This window comes from Poecilia reticulata, chromosome 23, assembly GCF_904066995.2.
Source record: "Poecilia reticulata chromosome 23, P_reticulata-male-v2, whole genome shotgun sequence".
NCBI lineage: Eukaryota > Metazoa > Chordata > Actinopteri > Cyprinodontiformes > Poeciliidae > Poecilia > Poecilia reticulata.
This window is the reverse complement of record NC_088852.1, coordinates 14140654-14160240: the sequence shown is the minus strand read 5'-3', so window position 1 is coordinate 14160240 and position 19587 is coordinate 14140654. Positions and strand designations below refer to the sequence as shown.

The 19587-nt window shown below is 40.1% G+C and overlaps 2 protein-coding genes across 2 annotated transcripts; both read right to left on the bottom strand.

The window, feature by feature from the left end:
• Positions 1-2155: 2155 nt before the first annotated feature.
• On the bottom strand, positions 2156-4863 carry LOC145550213 (uncharacterized). Its single transcript, XM_081604164.1, has 4 exons — positions 4615-4863; positions 3945-4048; positions 2735-2842; positions 2156-2652 (listed from the first exon to the last, which is right to left on the bottom strand). Exons 1-4 carry the CDS (start codon positions 4846-4848, stop codon positions 2487-2489), a joined length of 612 nt encoding a protein of 203 aa, XP_081460290.1. The 5' UTR covers positions 4849-4863; the 3' UTR covers positions 2156-2486.
• Positions 4864-7392: 2529 nt separating this feature from the next.
• On the bottom strand, positions 7393-17302 carry slco1e1 (solute carrier organic anion transporter family, member 1E1). The gene is made up of 16 exons (XM_008401186.3): positions 16801-17302; positions 16516-16609; positions 15669-15802; positions 13851-13992; positions 13633-13765; positions 13394-13521; positions 12962-13108; positions 12788-12886; positions 11695-11928; positions 11444-11608; positions 9776-9971; positions 9523-9688; positions 9244-9428; positions 8341-8405; positions 8150-8267; positions 7393-8056 (listed from the first exon to the last, which is right to left on the bottom strand). Exons 3-16 carry the CDS (start codon positions 15765-15767, stop codon positions 7801-7803), a joined length of 2133 nt encoding a protein of 710 aa, XP_008399408.1. The 5' UTR covers positions 15768-15802; positions 16516-16609; positions 16801-17302; the 3' UTR covers positions 7393-7800.
• Positions 17303-19587: the final 2285 nt, after the last annotated feature.

Here is a 19587-nt window from a genome sequence, read left to right as displayed (position 1 = left end):
CGCATTTCTGATTCAGTGTATACATTTACCTTAACTTTATGATCTCAAAATCAATGTTGGCATTTTAAAATTTCAACAACTTTCTTAACAGGAAAAGACTGAAAGCTCAAACGTTTGTTGTTATATATTCAGCCTCCCTGTGACGTTGCTCAGTTTAGTTTTCACCAGTTTGACAACAGGTTTGGGATTTGGGTCAAAAATGTACAGCTTAATGTCTCCTTTTAGATTAAAAAATGTGCAAAATAACAAAGAGGTGAAAGGTCAGTACCTGTCTGACTAGCTGAGCAGCAAATGTCTCTCTGAGGTTCTCGTATGACTTGCTAGCACTGTTTCCTGATTGAAAACAGTGCTAGCACAACCAGCCACTTTCTGAGTGCATCTCTGCTTCCTCACAACTACATTTTACCTTAAACAGCAATATAGTGTTCCTAAAGGAGTTCTTTTTGATTCAGCTCCCAAAATTTGTAGAAGACTCATAAAAGTTAAAAGAAACCAGGAAAAAATAATTGAATAAATATTAATTTCGCATACAGTTTGCATGTAGACTAAAACATAGATTACCTAGATTTACCTTAATCTTGTGGGGATTTGGTTTTCTGTGTGTCAATTTAGTTCCTGTGTTGTCTCGTCTCCCCCTGATTGTTCCCAGTTCTCCCTCATTTCTCTTGTTTACCTTCCCTGTGTATTTAAACCCACCTGTGTCTCTTGTTCCCTGTCAGGTCCTTGTCATTTCTGTTGTGTCATTGTCAGAAGTCTAGTTTTCCATTTTGTTTGTTGTACCAGTTGCTACCAGCATCTGAGCTCCTGGCCTCTACTGACCTGTGCTGCCTGGATTATTGTTTGTATTTCTTCATTAAACCATCATTTATTCACTTTAATCTGGATCCTGCCATGATCCATTCTCACCAACTGCTACACTTTATGACAAATCTCACTGGACATTGATGTTAAATTGATGGCGGTTCTATGAAAACACAACTGTAATTAATACTTGACCACTGCCCACGACTCAGCCAGTCTACATTTTTTCCTTGTCAGAGGAAAGGAGGAAAAATGTCATTCTGACCCACGGATCAGTCAGGAACGCTAAGGAGGGAGATGTATTTCACTCGGTGATGGAATTAGTAACAAAGTGACTTTTCAGTCATACTCTTAATTTATGGAATCAGCCTATATCTGTTGATTGCTTGCCTACAGTTGAAAGCTGCTTCACAATTCAGTAATATTTTTTGTGAAGAATTATCAGTTCCTCTTTATTGTCTGATTTTATCAAGTGCTATAAACCTCAACAACATGAGATTCTGTAACAATCAAAATGTTATCAAACCTTTTCAAAACAGAATAAATAACTTCTGTGTAAACCAAATAATTGCTTGACTATGGATGTATTGTTTATAAGTCAGTTGCAAATTCTTTGTTATTAGATTTAGACATAATTCAAGCTAAAGCGCTTAGGATATGTTGTGGTGCTTTTAGAGCCTCTCCAACTCCTGCTCTTCAGGTGATAACCGGAGAAATGCCACTGGACTTAAGGCGGATGAAACTGTCAGCGAAGTATTGGTTAAAATTTACAAGGGCATGAGGAAAATCACTCTACCGCACAGGTATTCAGAGAATGTTGGGAATATCGTCATAACATCAGGAGTTTTGGATGGGCAGGGAATGTCTATGCAGATCATACAGCATGCTATAAAAAATATAGCATGCTGTAAAACTGTAATTAAGTCTAAAATTGCTCCATGGTCATTTGAAATGCTAATAGTAAATTTAAAAACCAAAAAAATAACAGTACTGTGGAGATTTTTATCCAATTATTCAGCAGTATTTAGAAATAATGAAAACATGACACAAATATATGATGCATCAAAAGAGGAAAATGATAAAACAGGAGTAGCAGTATATTTTTCTAAACAAAAAATTGACAAAACAGATCAAACCTGAAGGTTTATGAATATTCAAAGCTTGTGTGTTTCCAGGCTAAGTTTAATGCTTACATATCATAGGTGAGCAATAGGGTGTCACAGCAAACAAAGCATTACTTTAGGGTTACCTGTGGCAACATTTAACAAACACTGTTAAATAGCTCATTCATTACCTGTGACTTACAGACACATTCAAAAGCAGTCTTAAATAACGAGCAAGGGACACAAAATGCTCACTGTGTTTTCTACCCCAACCAGTTGAGGAAGAAATACTTTTATTGATTTAATTGGCATCTTGTGCTGAATCAGAAATCTGCAAGAATTTTTTTTGTGAGAAGCAAAAAAATTTTTCATTTCATTAGTGCTGTGATTTACAAGAATCACAAAGCTGGAAGAAAACATGTGGATTCAGATGGCTTAGATCAAAGGCACTGTAGTCTTGAAGCTTATAAAATGATTTTTAAAAAAAATCATCTTATGATGTGATTTATCACCAGAGTCGTCATTCATTCATTCACCGTTACACATGATCATTAGGTCACTGGGGTATTCTCCCAGTTTGTACTAGAAAGGCAGGTAGCCGGGAGGCTGAATGTCCCTCTTGCCGAAGCTGTACGGGCCCACGTCTATGGGGGGGTTTGAGGTACCCCGTGGAATATTCCATAGTTTTTCTGCTAAGTAACATGTTATACAGGGAGTCATTTTGCGCTGTCGCTTCTGTAAGCGATGCCTGAAACAGATAAAACGTGATGTTAAAAAAGAAAAAAGAACATGTTTTTACACAACAAAAACTCGTGTTCACGAGCGCGTACCTGTTCGTTGCTGTGAGCCCCCTCTGCAGCCGTGAGCCCGTGAGACCTTCCTTGGCTGGAAGAGCATTTTCTTGCTCATCGTCGTCGGAGGAGTCAGGACTGAAGTTCCTGGATTACAGATGGAAAAGGGTCAAAGCATTTCACGCTGATGATACCCTCTTTAAACTAGCTGCTAGTCCTGAGAGACCGAGTGAGAGGGGAGAAAGTGGCCACTTAGCCAGCCATCCTGGGGTTGCACAACGGAGTGCTTTCTTAAGCCCTTTTTGCACTGCAGGGTCCGGGTCTGGCCCAGCCCGGTGTTCTATTATGCTCCTGTGCAGCGTTGCAGTACTCGAGACCATTTTTTGATGGTCTTGGGCACTGAGGTCTCGGGATTTTATTTCGAGACCAGTCAAGATCGCAACTGTGAAAATATCACTAAACATTCGGCATACTGTCCTGGTGCAGACAGTGGTGATTTCTGACATGAATGATATGGGCAAATGCCCAGGGCATTATCTTTTTAGATAAGCAGAACAAATTTATTTCAACTCTAAGTATTTAATATCTAGGTGTTTTTATGGGAATAGCAGTTTTGATCATATTTCACATTTTATTGTGTCATGTAGCGCGGGGCGCTGGTCTTGACTTGGTCTCGTACCCTTAAAGTCTTGGTCTTGTCGGTTTTGGGATAGGGCTGAAATTCTCAAATATCGGGGTGCGCCCCCCTGGGGGGAATGACAGAAAATACTTGAGAAACACTGGGTTAGGTGGTCTTGACTACAACACTGCTCCTGTGTGTTGGAGGCCGTTTGGTTGTAAATCTGAAGATACAGGAAATATAACAAATCGCAATTGGTGGCGCTGTTGCTGTGCACAAGAGATGTGAGCTGGCCCTGTAAAGACGAAGATGAGGTTCCCCATCGGGAAAATAAACGTTGCCAGTTATCTGCTAAATATTAATTTATTTGACCTGGTGTATCATACACAACGAGATCAACTTCAAAATCCTGAGATTATGTACAGTTGATGCAGACCAGGAAGTTGAGATATTCAGTCAGGATACCACAGATAAATGGCGCATAATTTAGGTGCAAACATTATATTTTATTGTTCATATCTAGACAGCTATTTCGGTTCATGTTTGAATGGATTTGATCAGTGAAGCTAAATTACGGAACCGCTGTCCACTTCGTAGATTCTCCAGCTCATTTCCTTTGCTGCCGCTCACCTGTGGCTTGGAGCGGCTGCGATGCAGTGGAGCAACACAAACGCCACCAGGAGAAACACAGGCACTCTCAGGTGATACATGGTGTTTCTGATGCTGATGACTTCCTGGAGAAACACAAAGGGTTTCATCAACATTAGACTTTGTTTTCTCCAGTTCTCTACAGTTAGGGTTAGGGCTTCCATTTATTAAAAAGATGCATAAAAAATGTAATCTGGTACTTTAGCACTGCATCATCTACTTGTATTATTTAATTTGATGCTACTTGAAATGTTCTAAAATGTATAATTACTTTTTCATCAAATCACAACACACATCTTTATTAAAATGTTTTTTTTTATAGTATGATATGCAAATTGGTAAAGAGAAACATTTATTAAGCAAAACAGATAAAACACAATAAAAAAAACAGATTTCAATATGTAGTTAAAAATAAAAGAAGCTAAGATCAGTCATTTATCCTAGGCGTTTAATTATTAATAATGAATCAATAAATATCCAAAGGATTTGATGAGTGAATTCCCTTTTAATATCAAAATATTAGTGGAAACATTCAAAAGTGTGTTTGTCAAAATTTATGAAAAGTATTTTAGCTTCACATGAAACAGACTTATATTTTTGATAGAATAAAATAAAGAAAGACACATGGGAACTGGAAGGTTCCTGTACTCACTGAGTGTAACGTTTCGTCCTCGTCTGTCTGTTGAGCAGTCTGGTGGTTTGTCAGGCTGTCACAGTTTATAAGCTCTCTGCTCAAACCACTTGTGACATCAGCTCTTTCCAAATATAGCCAAGCAATTTTATTTTCACGCAGTGTTGGGGGGGAAAAGGGAGGCACTCTGATACGTTCAGATTTGTATTCGGACAGCCACTCCACATGCACACACATACAGAGGCGTTGCTGCATGTCATCATCACCATCACCTTCTTCGTCACCATAGTCATCAGTCGCTTTGTTGGGACTCAACAGGGAGGAGAACTCTGTCAAAGTACTGTTTGAGTTGTGAGACACTTTATGAAGAACAGGTGGCCAAACTTGTGACCCTGAGGGACTCCAAGGCGATTAATAATAGATCTAAAGAAGAATTGCATTTAATAATGAATAGCCGCTTATCAGTTTAGCGTGATGTCATTCACTACAGATTTATTCATAATGGAATGATGAAGTGTAAAAAAATAAAATAAAATATTATTATACAGTGAAACCCAATGAATAAATTAACAATTACTGTTTTTAATGGTCAAACTAAATACTCCCAGCTAATCTTAACATTAGACAAAGCCAATCTGAGGAAATACAGCAAAATAGTTTTCAAAGTAGAAATTGTTTAATGGAATAAAAACATGGAGAAAGCAATTGCTTTTTCACATTAGGGCAGGTTGATATGGATACATTTTTCCCAATGTATCAAAAATCCTCCATCATAGTTTGCCAAGGTTAAATTTGGTTACATTTTCACCTAAAGTATCAAAAATCTTTCATCATACCTTGCCAAGGTTAAATTTGGATAAATTTTCACCTAATGTATCAAAAATCCTCCAACATAGTTAAAATTTGTTAATTGTGAAAACCAGACCAAACCACTTTAAATAAATATAATTGGATCTTTCTTTTTTTGGAATTTGGCAGCAAACTCTGTGTCCAGCAATACAAATAAAGTTGTCTGTCCACCAAGGCCTTTAGGAATGTTACTCACAAATGACAAATCTGACTTAATATTGGCCCTTGTGGCAGTTTTTGAGGTTGGTGATATGAGTCTATGCCCAGGGCGATATTATGTCAGAGGGTGACACAGGCAGGTTCTGTCAACTCGGCCACAACAGGTTATCTACTGGCTTTTAGGGATGTCCAGTCAGTAGGGATTGGAGACATGGCAGTACAACGCCACTGGCTGATGATGCTGATGTTGGTGTCTGGTTTAAGATTTCTTTCTAACCCTGAATTAAAAGGCTTTCTAGTCTTAGTTGTATTAGTATTTTTTTTGTTAATATGGATTTTAAACTATTTAAATTTCTCTTCTCACCAATACAATTAACAGCATTCAAGATATTTTTCCTACTTTTCTGAGTGATGAGCGGTCATTCATTATGTCTATTGCTTGGAGAGGTGATGTCACACTGTGTGCGAGAGAGACGAGTAGCAATAACTGCTACACTTTATGACAAATCTCACTGGACATTGATGTTAAATTGATGGCGGTTCTATGAAAACACAACTGTAATTAATATTTGACCACTGCCCAAGACTCAGCCAGTCTACATTTTTTCCTTGTCAGAGGAAAGGAGGAAAAATGTCATTCTGACCCACGGATCAGTCAGGAACGCTAAGGAGGGAGATTTTTCCCAGCAAGTAGAAAAATTTGTGGTTCAAGAAAACGAAGCGAAGTATTTATTCATTGCAAATTTGCTCACATTTGGATTGAATCCAAAGACCAGTCCTCATAAGCTGCAACATAAATGTCCAGCATGGTTTGTTCCTGCCTTTGGTGTTGAACATGATTGAGATCAAAAGTCGCCAGGAGATGATTGGTAAACCTGCACCCTGCACCCACAGATTTAATGACGCGTGGTCTCTAATAATAATCGAGCGGAACCAATCTGCAGTGTTGACAGTGGTAGCAGTGGATTATGTCCAAACATCCACATTCCTATAGATGTTTCTGGGGGGAAGGTGTTGCAAGAGAGAGAAGGTGTATGCATCTCTCTCTTGGTCCACCCAGCTCTTGACGCATCAACACAAATAAACAGCATCAACCAAACTGCTCTGGGAATACAAACGGAGACCAAAATTAATAGCATGGAAATGAACGACTGTAGTCAATCAAGATGTTTTTGCTATTTTTGTTTGAACAAGCTGGGTGGTTTTCACTTCGGTACTAAATGATCACTTTTATTAACTTGTAGAAGCAATGATGTGGGAGTTCTTAGAACCTTCATACATACGACAGTAGATATAACAAAAAGAATTTCAGAGATTTTCTTTACATAATGTGAAACACATTGCTTTATTGTTTGACACAACAGGGAAGTCAAAAGACAGCAGCCAAGACATCAGGGAGTGAGTTGTGCAGCTCCACAAGTCTGGTTCATCCTTGGGAACAATTTCCAAATGATTGAAAGTGCTGCATTTATCCTTTCAAACAATTATACGCAAATATACACAAATGGTGTATATTTGTGTATATACATGTACATACATGTATATAACATGTCCAACCAGCATACTGCTGCAGGAGGAGCTGCTGCTAATCATTAAACACATGGCATCTTTATAAGAACATTATATGGAAATGTGGAAGCAACATCTAAAGACGTCAACCAGGAAGTAAAAGCTTGGGCACAGATTGGTCATCCAGATGGACAAATGGTCACAAAGTGGCTTAAGAACAAAGTCAACGTTTTGGAGTCAAAAACAAATATAGAGGTCTCAAAAACCAAATAGGACAAAATCTCTTACTGAAGGATTTATTTATTGCCAAAAAGAGCATTTTTAAACAAGAGGTTTGACTAAACAATAATTTTTGCTTTCAACATGGCAGCGAAGTACATGTACAAAAAGGTCAGTGTATTAAATTGCTGGTCAACCTGTCTGTAGTAGCAAAACAAACTGCATTACATGATAACCAATATGGAGGTAAACAGACCTAGCAAGAACAGACTAACATGAATTGCCTGCTTTATTGCACGCCTTAGGAAATAATGATTTTTTATAGACCAGAGGTTTTGTTGATAACATTCTCTGATCATCTATGAGAAAGAAAAACAACTCACCTGAAGTCTCTGTCAGGATCCTGTCATATATATTTATGAAAAATAGACAATTATTTGCAAAGAGTTGCTCTGTTCTGATTATTTCCCGTCATCCTTCCAAGTGTTTCCCGACTCCTGTAGAGTCTGTTTTGTCAGAAGACAGTTTGGGACTTGTGGACCCAGCACCGCTCTTCTCCTGGGTCTCCTGCTGAACCATAATTCCACTTTCCTTTGACGCTTCGGGTTGCTGCAGCTCTATGTCCCGGTCTGCTTTCCAAAACTGTCGCTTCAGGAGGACGATGACGGCAATCATGAAGAAATAGGAAGTGCCGCTGAGGCAAGTAATCAGACCAAGGAAAATGATTCTTTCATTGGAGACAATGAACAGACAAAAGGTGAGATTACTAATCTAAAGATGTCGGAAGAACCACTTTTGTTTGTGCTAGCTGATGTGTTACCTGTACATATTTGAGTCGTAAATGCGACACGCCCCTTTTCCCCCGCACTTCTTGATAGACCACTTCAGGCAAGTAGAGTCTATAAGTGCTCCAAAATACACAGGCGCTGGAATTCCACCTACAAAGTGTAGCACAGATATTACATAAAGGGAATCTTATGTAATATATACAAGTGAAACAATGACGCTTACCAAGAGTCCTGGTTACCAAAGTCTGAATACCCAACGCGAGGGACTTGAGGTCTGGTGTGATGCAGCTATGTTGAAATAAAAAACAACACAAAAAGAAAACAGTGAGGACAAACTCTACACCAGTAATATTTACAGTTAGGAACAATAAAACTGGAGACTGTAACTCAACTTTGTCTATTTTCAGAATATATGGAGGAGAAAGCAAAGTTTCTGTTTAGGTCACATAATTGCTTCTGTCTACTAAACAATCAAATGCCACAGTTTTTGAAAGTCACACACACTTGTTAAAATGCCACTGTTTGTGATATAATATAATAAAGCCCTTGGCTTGTTTTGGTTTTTCCATGGGTCTGTATTTGTGCTGATTTGCTGTCTGTGTTAGGCCTTAGTTATTCCTTGTTTTCTCTTTTCTTGCTTTGATTTAGATCAGTCTTAGTTTCTTTCTTACTTCGGACTGTTCTTAGTTATTTTTACTTGGATCACGTTTATTGTTCATTTCTTGTGTTAGTTATTCATAACTTGTAAATGTGTGTTTTACTGGTTTCATTACTTTTCCTGTCTTCTTACTCCTCTCTCCTCACAGCTGCACTCTGCTTCTAATTAGCTCCAATTGGTTGTTGATCATTCAAGCTGTAGAAAGACGGCATTACGCTTTGGAGCAGATCGTTTTGTGTGCAGCTTGAGAGTCAGACAGATTCCTACATTTCTACACTGCACACATTAAAACGTGCCAATAGCTTTTTTTACGTCTCCTCCGCCGTTTTAAATCCTTGACTTGGATACTTTTCCTCCATCAGGGTTACTTTCTGACCCAGTTTCAAGTCTTTTGCACCCTACTGCATAACGACAACGTAACGTATTGTTATGTTCTCTTTATTTCTAAGAGAATAATTTTGCACAGACCGTATGATGACCATGTAGCCGGGTGTGGCTCCCAGAGAGTTGATGAAGGAGCTGAGAACAGAAACAGCCATGTAGGAGGTGAAGCTGCGGCTGCAGTCCTTAGTGTGAGGGCACTGACCCAGCCTCGCTGACGTGGAGCTGCCAGGCGGATAAGAGGTGGAGACACAGCTGCAGTTGTGAAAAACCTGCAAAGAAGGTCATCAGTATGTTGGTTCTGCTGATACTCAAGCACAACTGAAGTGTTTCAATGACACTTTCAGCGAAAATTTGCTTCCCTACTGTGTTTTTGCCGCGTCCGCTTGAGTTGAGGCAGCCTGCCATGCATGGCGAGACGTAGGTGATGCCGCTGTCCGAACAGACGGGGTCCCACTCATCTGGCGAGCAAGAGCAGTCTCTGTTACAGTCTGAGAAGAGCATCTCCCCATTGTATGATACCCTCTGTGTCCTGAAGGCACAAAGGGAAGATATGTAGAGTGGACAAATTGAATGAACGAGGTTATATTTTGGGGACGGATTTTGTCTTGATGCTGACCCATTGTACGATACAGTGAGACCAGCCACTGGCCTGTTGTCACACTTGGTGCCAAACTGCAGTAGTAAGAGAAGGTACCCCATGAAAGAAGTGGCAAAAGAAAGCTGGGCTCCTGACACCACACTCAGCTTGTACCTCCTCATCAGGAGCCCCCCCAAAAAGATTCCCACGGCTACGGCGGGTAGGTTCAGCACTCCTGAGAGGAAACAACACAACAAACAATGTTTACTGGAGAAAAGAGCCACATGGGAGACCATATATATCACAGTGTATGTGTAGGTTTCAGCAAATCAAATGTGCGACTTTGTAAGAATTAAATATAAAACTATAAATATAAAGGATGTTTGGGGGAACTTGCTGTGTTGGAATCAAGTACAGTAAAAACTGTGAATCCGGCTTTAGCCTAATCAAACATGGCTCTCTACAGCTTTAGTTTCCATAGTGCCATGCTGAAAAGTGTTTTGCGCCTGGCCTCATATGGGTTAGCAACATAAGTGAGCAAGTGGCGAAAAGAAACATTGTCTAGCCAACTGGCCATAAATTTGAACTTGCGCATGATAGGGTATATATAAAGGGTATATCAGCAGCTAGCCAGCAATATCTTCAACCGCTTCGAGTCACAGAATGTAATGAAGACGTCTATGAATGAATTTCTGCCTGACAGAAAAGTCTGCCACAAAAAAATTACATTAAATAGTCCTACTATGACAAAATGTGAGACCATTATTAAGGCTAACTTACATTTTTAAAAATGAAGACATTTTAAGGCCTTTAAACACAAGAATTTAGGACTTTTTAAGGATGCACGGACACTCGCACATACTGTCTGACTGGTTGTTCAGGTTGTTGATTTTTTGCTGGACCACCGGTACGCAGACGATACGCCACTCTTCTTTAAGATTAACGCCACAAAACAACAAAAAGTGTCAGCAGGCAGGCCATTCAGGTGGTCATCGTTTGTGAACATCAAGTTTCTCTTTGAAGAAAGTGAGTAGTTTTACAATGTTTTTTTTTTTACATATATATACAAAAATTGCTCATCCAGAGAGATTACATGTTCATAAAGTACATAAGTACCTACTCGTTAGGTGAGCTTACCTGTAGTTTCTGAGGAAAATGAACAAAAGCTTGCATAACAGTCTGTCAATATCTGTTCAAGTTAGCATGTTAACATGGAGCAATGACTTACAGTGAAGTTTTTAGGACCCTACAGCTTATTGTTGTGGGAAAATTAACCAGATTGGAGTAAGAATGCTGGTCAGAACTGGAGCGTAAACGATTGTTTCCACCTGAGTGCTACCAGATCACTGGTTTGTTTACCTTTTTTGGCACAGACGTTCATTTACCCATGTGGTAATTTACTGACAGACCATGCACACCTTGAGGTCTGTTTTTTTTAAGTTTCTAAGCTAGCCTTTGCTCTAAGAGAACATTTCTTTTCAAATCTTTGTCTTATGAATTTAAATTTTGTAAGATGAATACTAAAACTACTTTTCTCAAGGGTGGCTATTATATTCACCACCGATACTCACTGTTCAAAGGGTCTAACTGCTATTTGATTTAACTATTCCAAAGCATTTTTTACTTAGTAAATCTTTTCCCAATTTAACAACCATCATATCAACCAACTTTCTGTAGTTTATTAGCAGGCGATTCTGTGTGATTTACCTATGAGGAAGTTTGCTCTGGATGCTGACTGTCCAAACTGCTGCTCCATGTATTTGGCTTTGAAAGTCAATAGGCCTATAAATGAGTTAAACTTCAGAATGGCCGCACAAAGAAACAGGAAGTAAGTAGGGGTCCCCAAGAGACGTTTCAGTGACGGAAGGAACCCTTTTGAAGGACATGGAGGAAAAATACAAGAAGTTACTAAAAGAGCTACGTGTACATTTCCAGACAAATAACATTTCAGCTGCAACCTTTTGCGATTTCGGTCAGCTTGATGGTTTGGTTGCTGCTCTGTGCACTCTCTGCCCCATCGAGGGTTAGAGAGGGAGGAGTGGGTGTGTCCATTTCATCCCCTTGTTTGGGAAGCGAGCGTGGCAGGAACCAAAAAGGGATGCTGGAAACCAGCAGCAGGGAAGAGGATATCAGGAAGCCCAGCCACCAGGCACCCACCCAGCGGGAATCCTTTGGAGTGATGGTGACACTTTCTGCACCGACAAAGAAAACAGTTTGCATCTGAGGGCATCACAACAAGAGCTAAGAGATTAAAGAACAGAAACAGAATGGAAGAAAAGACAAGAGGATAAAATATGTCTACAAGAAAGAGAGGGGGGAAAGAATTAAAGAAAGGGAACAGGGCAGAATGGAAAAAATAACACATTTTAGACAGTAAAACAGGGATAAAAGTCCGCAAAACAAATTTTAGTTTTTTATTTCTTCCTAACCAGGAAGAAATATGGAATGGAAAAATACTGAAAATAAATCCCACACTTTTTTATGCTTTTCCAGACTGCATAGTAACCCTGGTAACCCCATGAAGGAGCAGATTTTGTTTCGCTTTGACTTTCAGAGATGGGAATAAGTGCTGGAACTTGCCACTTAACTTCATTTTATGGTGGGAAATAAATAATTGATTGGGGAAAACGAGTCAAGAATCTCCCCAAGGGCACTCAGAAAAGTTCTCACTAACCTTCACTGACAAGTGTGCTACCTGTTTTGGTGTAAGTGTGTCAAACCTTTTGCCCTACAAACAGCAGGCTCGGTCTAAATGAAGCACAGAACACAGTCGGTCCCCTGTGTCCGCTTTGTCACAAAGAGTGTGATTGCTGCCAAAAAGGTTTAAAAGACTACATTTAATCTGAAATTAAGGGAGAGGGGGGGGGGTACAGGAGTTCTACTTTTGGTTGACTGTAATAATCAGTCAGAAAACATGACTAATGCTACTACATGTCATATATTATTAATCCAAGCCCTTCACGAGATTAGCAGCAACATCTTAAATAATTTTGGTACAAATTCCCATATTTATCACCAGAAGATGTTCAGGAAAAGTACTGTCATACTTACCCATGTCAACATATCCAACGTCAACGTAAAGTTTCGCACAGTAGGAACCCAGGAGAAATCCAAACATGGGGCCCAGGAGAGTAATAGTCTGGAGACAAGCTGCCAAAATATGAAGAGGATAAGTCTTCCTTTAAAACCACAAAGTTCAACTTCACGACTCGTTTTATCATTTACCGATGTAGAAAGGAGAGTTTTCCGCTTTAGCGAAGTCGTCGATGTACGAGATGCCCAGGGGCGTGACGGGAGTTTCACCAATCCCACGCAAAGCGTTCCCAAGGAACACATAGATCCACATGTGGGAGCTGGACTCTCTCTCACAGCCTGATAAACACAACCATTATTTATTTATTTATTCACGTTTATATTAAAACCACATGTATTTGTATTTCTCACTAACAGTCTGTCTTTCCTCTGGACTGGAGTATTTTTATTTTTTTTTACATTACTTAGGTTGCAATGTTGCTCTTACTGTAGCATTTTTATTCCTTTTGTACACAATAAGAAAACACTGCTGTCATTACACATATGAAGTTAAAGGTGGACTCTATGTGTCAGTTGGTCAGAAAACAGTTTTGACCATTAGATCACAGGATAAACTGCTGATACCTTTGTTGTCTTCCACAGAAGGCTCAATCTGAATTCCTGGCATGTCGACAGTCTTCAGAGGATCCACACATGCTGGAATGCTCACATTACTGCTCTGGAGAACCTGAATAACTGTGTCATACTTGTAGCTGTGAAATGAAGCCACAAAACAATATCAAATATTGCAAATAATTCTAATCGGTCTTTCAGATTCTACTGTTGTTGTTTTACTGAGTGTAAAAGTTTCCACTGGCGCTTACAATCCCATGAAGAAATGCGTCAGGCCTGTGAGGAGGGCACCGGCGGCCATGAGTAAACACCCGGCAGCGATGAGTCTGGGCCGATGGAGCTGAGCCCCAAAATGGCTGACCACGGCGAGAAACAGCAAGTTACCTAACGTCAGAGAAAGACAAAAAGGAATAGAAAATGACAGCAGTGTCAACATATAGACTGCTGGGCTGCGTGGGTGAAGCGGTACCCATCTCAAAGCTGCCATCTATGAGGCCGACGTGCGTGCTGGAGAGGTCGAAGCGTCTCTCTATCTGAGTGACGGAGCTCTTCATGTAGGTGCCTGTCAGCGCCTTGGAGAAGTAGGCGAAGGAGAGCGCTATGATGAAGATCTAGGGAACACAAAACAGAGGAAGACGCGGTGAGATCTGCCGCCCTGCTTTGATCTTCTATCGTCCACTCCCTGGAAATCAGAGAATTTAACCAGATTTTATCTGACCCAGGGCAGTTCTTCTAGTCTGAAATTATGTTGATTGTTTCACATAATTCTGTCTTTCATTCTGCAGAAGACTTTAGGTATTATTACCTCTGAGCGCCAAGTGTTTTCACAAACAAGTGCATTTCAGTCACATTTTGTGTAACCAAAGTAGCTAAGAAAGGAACAATCATTATTATCTGGGGGGGTTAAACTGTTGTGACTGAGAAAAGCCGACCATGTTATCTTTGGACTAACCATTTTGCCTTTTTGCTTAACTTTAGCAACATTAACTCGGACATATTGTGCAAAATCCACTTTTTTAGCCTTTGTATTCATTTTTTGTGTACTTTGAGTAGGAGTCCAAAAAAACTATATCTATTCTGTCTTGGTGTTGCGTAGATGTCTTTATATTCTTTTTGAGTTATATTTTTCGGTATGTCAATTTTTCTCTGTTGCCCATAACGTTTTTCTTGTTTATGATGTCTCTCCAAGTGTTAAACAAGATCATGACTTCCAGCTAATCAGTTTTGTGAAATCCGCCATATTTCTTTTTTTCTCGCAGCGATTTTGTAGTCCAAGTTCAGTTGTGGCGAGCTCGCAAGTACACAAGTCAAAATGTTTGGTTCTGGGTTGCCCAAGATTCCTTGCATTGTCCTCCGACGTCGGAGCCTCTTTGAACTGTCTAGTTAAAATGAATTTTTCTCAGGACTGTACCAACATTAGTGGGGAAAATCTGTTTGCGTGGAGCACTTATTAAGGACCTCTGCTACAGCAACCTCCACGAGTATCAAGAGGGGATTTTCCAAAAGACTTTATCTGATTGAGGGGTCACTTCCTTCTTCCCATGGAAACGAGGGACACAGCAAAGCGGTAAGCTCCAAACAACGCTAAAATGAGAGCAAAGTTTATTTTAGACATGAATCTTGTGTGTTGATAATGACATCCTGACCACTGGTCTAACAGTGGCATTGAGCCATCTGCTTCTGTTAGCACTGTGTGCTAGCTGTTAGCTGCCTCCTTGCAGATTGAACTTTACTGCATGTTTTGAATAGAATTATATGATTTTTGTTTTTGCAACTTTTGTTGCAATAACAATTCAGATTGAAACATTTCAGTTCAACGTTATGTAGGGAATTATTATTTTTTTTGTATTTGCCCTTTTTATACATTTATATTTTAAATGTCTTTATTAGGAGCAAAGTGGAACCAGAATCAAATCCCTTGTTTTGTGTGCGCAAACCTGGCGAGTAAAGCTGATTCTGATTATTGTGCAACTTAGACTCACCCAATAACTCTAAAGTTGCTTGTCTTCAGAAAACCCCCCCAAAAAGGCAACTAGAGAGCAAAAGGTAGTACTTATCCTGAGCCAAACAGTGAACCCAGAGCCTTCAAGATACAAGAGGCCACTGCTAATAGTTGCACCATTATTCTGCTTTTTAGGCTTTCAACTTGTTTTTTTTTTTTGGGGGGGGGGGGTTTATCGAAAGGCAATTACACTTGAGAGCACCAAAAGAATGTGCTGTAAGAACACCAAAATTAGAAAAAAAAGAGAAAAATCTGAGAAGTGCAGGTTAGAAATAGCTTGAGTACTTTGAGAGTGGAGAGGCGCTTTCTGCTTTTTTGTTCAGCGGGGTCACAGAGAACCTGCTGGCTGGTCATCTGGCTGACGTCCTGCGAAGATTCTTCCATCTTCTGACTTTGTGTCTGCCTTCTTCCTCTGTGCTCTGTTGGAGAGAGGATCTGAAAATTACTAATTAAATTCTTTGAATAACTTCAATACCACACACACACACAAAAAAAATCCCACAAAGGCTAGTTCAAGGAAACAGAAAAGATTTTAAAAAAAAGACTGAATCTAGATGGAGGTTGTGTCAGCCAACACTTTTAAGCAGATATCCTAATCTTTTTACGTACAGATATAAATTCATAAAGTCTGGAACAATATGCTTATGTGTCTCTGTTGTATAAATCAATAACCAGTGCATACCTATGAGAGACAGGCACTTAGAAAACTGTCTTTCCCGTCTTTAGAGGAAACAGCAGCCATCACATGCTCACAATCAGTATTTTATATTTGGATTGAAGTATGTTGGACTTGGTTTCTCTGCAACCTGAGACACTCGAGTTGCAAGGCGGGTGTACGTACAGTGGTGATGCAAAACATTATGACGGCAAGCATAAATACAAGGAAACTGGGTGAGAGCATTTCCAGAACTGCAGCTCTCGTGAGGTGATCACACCACGGTCTGCCACTTCTGAAAATGTCTCCGTGTGACTTATAGGAAAATCTACAACAAATAAAAACTTGTGAAAGTTCTGCTTTTTAAAAATCGCTGCAGTTGAGTTTGTCATTTTACTCGGGAGCTCGATTAAATCCTTAAAACAAACAAACAAACAAACAAAAAAAGCCAATTAATAAGATATTCATCTGCAGTACCTGTGTCGACTCCCGTTCTCAGTCGTCTCAGGTGAGTTTGCGTCAGCTGATGCTCGACTCAGTCCATTTCAGGAAGAAAGAGCTGCTGACAACCCTGCAATCATTTGTCAGGTAGACAGACTGTAATGATGGATCTCTGACAGAAAATCTTTATCTTTAGTCACTTCATGGCCCCATTAGGCCCCCCCCAAAAGGGCAGCATGCCTTTTATAAATTATTCATCTATGACCACAAGTCTCGGTTTTCTTTATGTTAAACATATATAGAAAACAAACAAAATAATACCTGGAGCATCTTTAGCACTGGAGGTTCCCCTTCCTTCTTCTTCTTCCTCTTCTTCCTCGTCTCTTCCTCGTTAAGCACCCATGTATCTCTTCTTCGGCTGAATGGAGACAGCCCTGCTCTCCCCTCTAGCTCCTATTCTCCTGGCTCAGTCCGGCACTGTTACTTGGAACCAGCAAAACAAAAGCTCCGACACATTTTTATTCCATACACATGCCAACCAGTCCAGGAGGAGGACAGCAAAGAGGGCAGAGAAGGATGTGGGGCTTTGGTGCTCAGGCGTGAGAGGGTGGCGGAGGGGGCCAGGGGGTTGGTCATAGATTAGAGGTTTTGGACAAGTCTCTGGATTTTTAATGAGGTAAAAATGTTCTTGCTGCTATCACAAAGAATTGGAAGAACTTTTGTTTCTTTTCTACGACGCCTGGTCAGATAAAGAAAGAAGCGAAAACACCTGATACGCATGCCAGGCTCAGTGTGACAGAGTTGACGGAGACTCCCAAAGGTGGAACGGTGCACCTCTGTAAATGAATGTGTCTGGAATGCTGTGTGAGTCCAGTATTACTTGTATAGTCACACACACAATCAGCTTTGTTCTCACAGTCGCCGAGGATTATTGAGCATAAGCCTGAAATTCCTGCACACAAACTGTACAGGAAGTAGTTCCACTTTGTGCCGTAAGCTTGCCGACTCTAAGCTGACCAGAAAGTGTATCCAACATTGGGTTGACTCACTCCGGAATGCAAGCTCAGGCTAAATTACAGTAGAAATGTTTCTGCTCGTTGCAGATTTATCATCTGAAGATAAGAAGTGCCTTCATGTAGCCTTGCAGAAGTATTAATATCCCTTGAACATTTTGCCTGGTTCCAAACACAAACTTCAATGTACTGGACTGAGTTCATCCTCCCTTAGTGTATGATTAGCAGAACCAGCTTTTGCTTCAAATACAGCTTTAGCTGTTTAGAAGCAAATCTCTACCAAGCTATCTGAAGGTATTGCTCACCTCAACAGTTAGTCACTTTTTACCAGAAGTGCCCCCATAGCATTATGCTAGCGCCACCATGTAATTGTTGGTTTGTGGTCTTATCTGACCAGAGTCCTTGTGTGCCTACAGCATACAAAGTTTCTCTCAGAAATAGCTTTATTCTTGTAATTTTAATATTTAACATTGTACCCGTTTACACTGAGCCGCTCTTCAGATTAACTCCAACATATTTTCAGCCGGTCTTTCTGAAGTATCAGAAGAAGTAAGGAGAAGTAAGCGCACGTCCTTGCACTACGCACGCACGGGCAGATAACAAAAACAATGGCGGATAGCACGTTGTTTTTTTGCGTTACTCAACCTGTACTGTTTAACACAACTTTTAATATAAGAGATATATTTACTTGAGAACTTTCTTCTTGGGAGATGGATATAGCAGGTATGAGGTGGAAGCTAAGACCTGCTAAAATTGAGGCGCCATCTAGTGGCCTGGTATGACAACTACAGCTGACTCGAGGTGTCTTGAACCGATTTTGTGGCAGTTCAAAATTAACCCCAAGCTCAGGTGGTTGATGCAGATGGAAATTAAGCAGAAGGATTACAGACAAATTAAAATCTGGTTAAAATGCAAAGCAGTCATCTTTAAATAGCCACACTTTTTGCATTCTTCTGCAAGGACAATATCAACTCAGTCCCAAACCCAGGGTGACCTAAATCCTGCTTTCATTGCTGCTGTCTTCAATGGACACTTTAAAAATATGTATTTTTATAAGGCAAATGGGCAAAACCCTTCTTAAGATTTTGCTCTTACACATCTCTCTCACAACAACAACAACAAAGAATCTGCACTAGATTTTATTCAGGAGTATCAGAGTGTAGGAGACAAACAGCAATTATCAGATGTTTACAGGTCCTTCTCAAAAAATTAGCATATTGTGATAAAGTTAATTATTTTCCATAATGTAATGATAAAAATTAAACTGTTATATATTTTAGATTCAATGCACACCGACTGAAATATTTCAGGTCTTTTATTGTTTTAATACTGATGATTTTGACATACAGCTCATGAAAACCCAAAATTCCTATCTCAGAAAATTTGCAAATTTCATCCGACCAATAAAAGAAAAGTGTTTTAATACCAAAAAAGTCAACCTTCAAATAATTATGTTCAGTTATGCACTCAATAAGTGGTCGAGAATCCTTTTGCAGAAATGACTGCTTCAATGCTGCGTGGCATGGAGGCAATCAGCCTGTGGCACTGCTGAGGTGTTATGGAGGCCCAGGATGCTTCGATGGCCTTAAGCTCATCCAGAGTGTTGGGTCTTACGTCTCTCAACTTTCTCTTCACAATATCCCACAGACTCTCTATGGGGTTCAGGTCAGGAGAGTTGGCAGGCCAATTGGGCACAGTAATACCATGGTCAGTAAACCAGTGGTTTTGGCACTGTGAGCAGGTACCAGGTTGTGCTGAAAAATGAAATCTTCATCTCCATAAAGCTTTTCAGCAGATGGAAGCATGAAGTGCTCAAAAATCTCCTGATAGCTGCTGCATTGACCTTCCCCTTGATAAAACACAGTGGACCAACACCAGCAGCTGACATGGCTCCCTAGACCATCACTGATTGTGGCTACTTGACACTGGACTTCTGGCCTTTTGGCATTTCCTTCTCCCCAGTCTTCCTCCAGACTCTGGCACCTTGATTTCTGAATGACATGCAACATTTGCTTTCATCCGAAAAAAGTACTTTGGACCACTGAGCAACAGTCCAGTGCTGCTTCTCTGTAGCCCAGGTCAGGCGCTTCTGCTG

What these genes read in the sequence shown, in the direction of transcription:
- LOC145550213 (XM_081604164.1), bottom strand. Translation starts at nt 4,848, where the DNA reads ATGCAGCAACGCCTCTGTATGTGTGTGCATGTGGAGTGGCTGTCCGAA. An exon ending in GCAGCCGCTCCAAGCCACAG is followed by an intron (nt 2,843 to 3,944) that starts GTGAGCGGCAGC and finishes TCTGTAATCCAG; the next exon opens with GAACTTCAGTCCTGACTCCT. An exon ending in GGGCTCACAGCAACGAACAG is followed by an intron (nt 2,653 to 2,734) that starts GTACGCGCTCGT and finishes TATCTGTTTCAG; the next exon opens with GCATCGCTTACAGAAGCGAC.
- slco1e1 (XM_008401186.3), bottom strand. Translation starts at nt 15,767, where the DNA reads ATGGAAGAATCTTCGCAGGACGTCAGCCAGATGACCAGCCAGCAGGTT. An exon ending in AGATGGCAGCTTTGAGATGG is followed by an intron (nt 13,766 to 13,850) that starts GTACCGCTTCAC and finishes CTCTGACGTTAG; the next exon opens with GTAACTTGCTGTTTCTCGCC. An exon ending in GGCTACATGGTCATCATACG is followed by an intron (nt 8,406 to 9,243) that starts GTCTGTGCAAAA and finishes ATTTCAACATAG; the next exon opens with CTGCATCACACCAGACCTCA.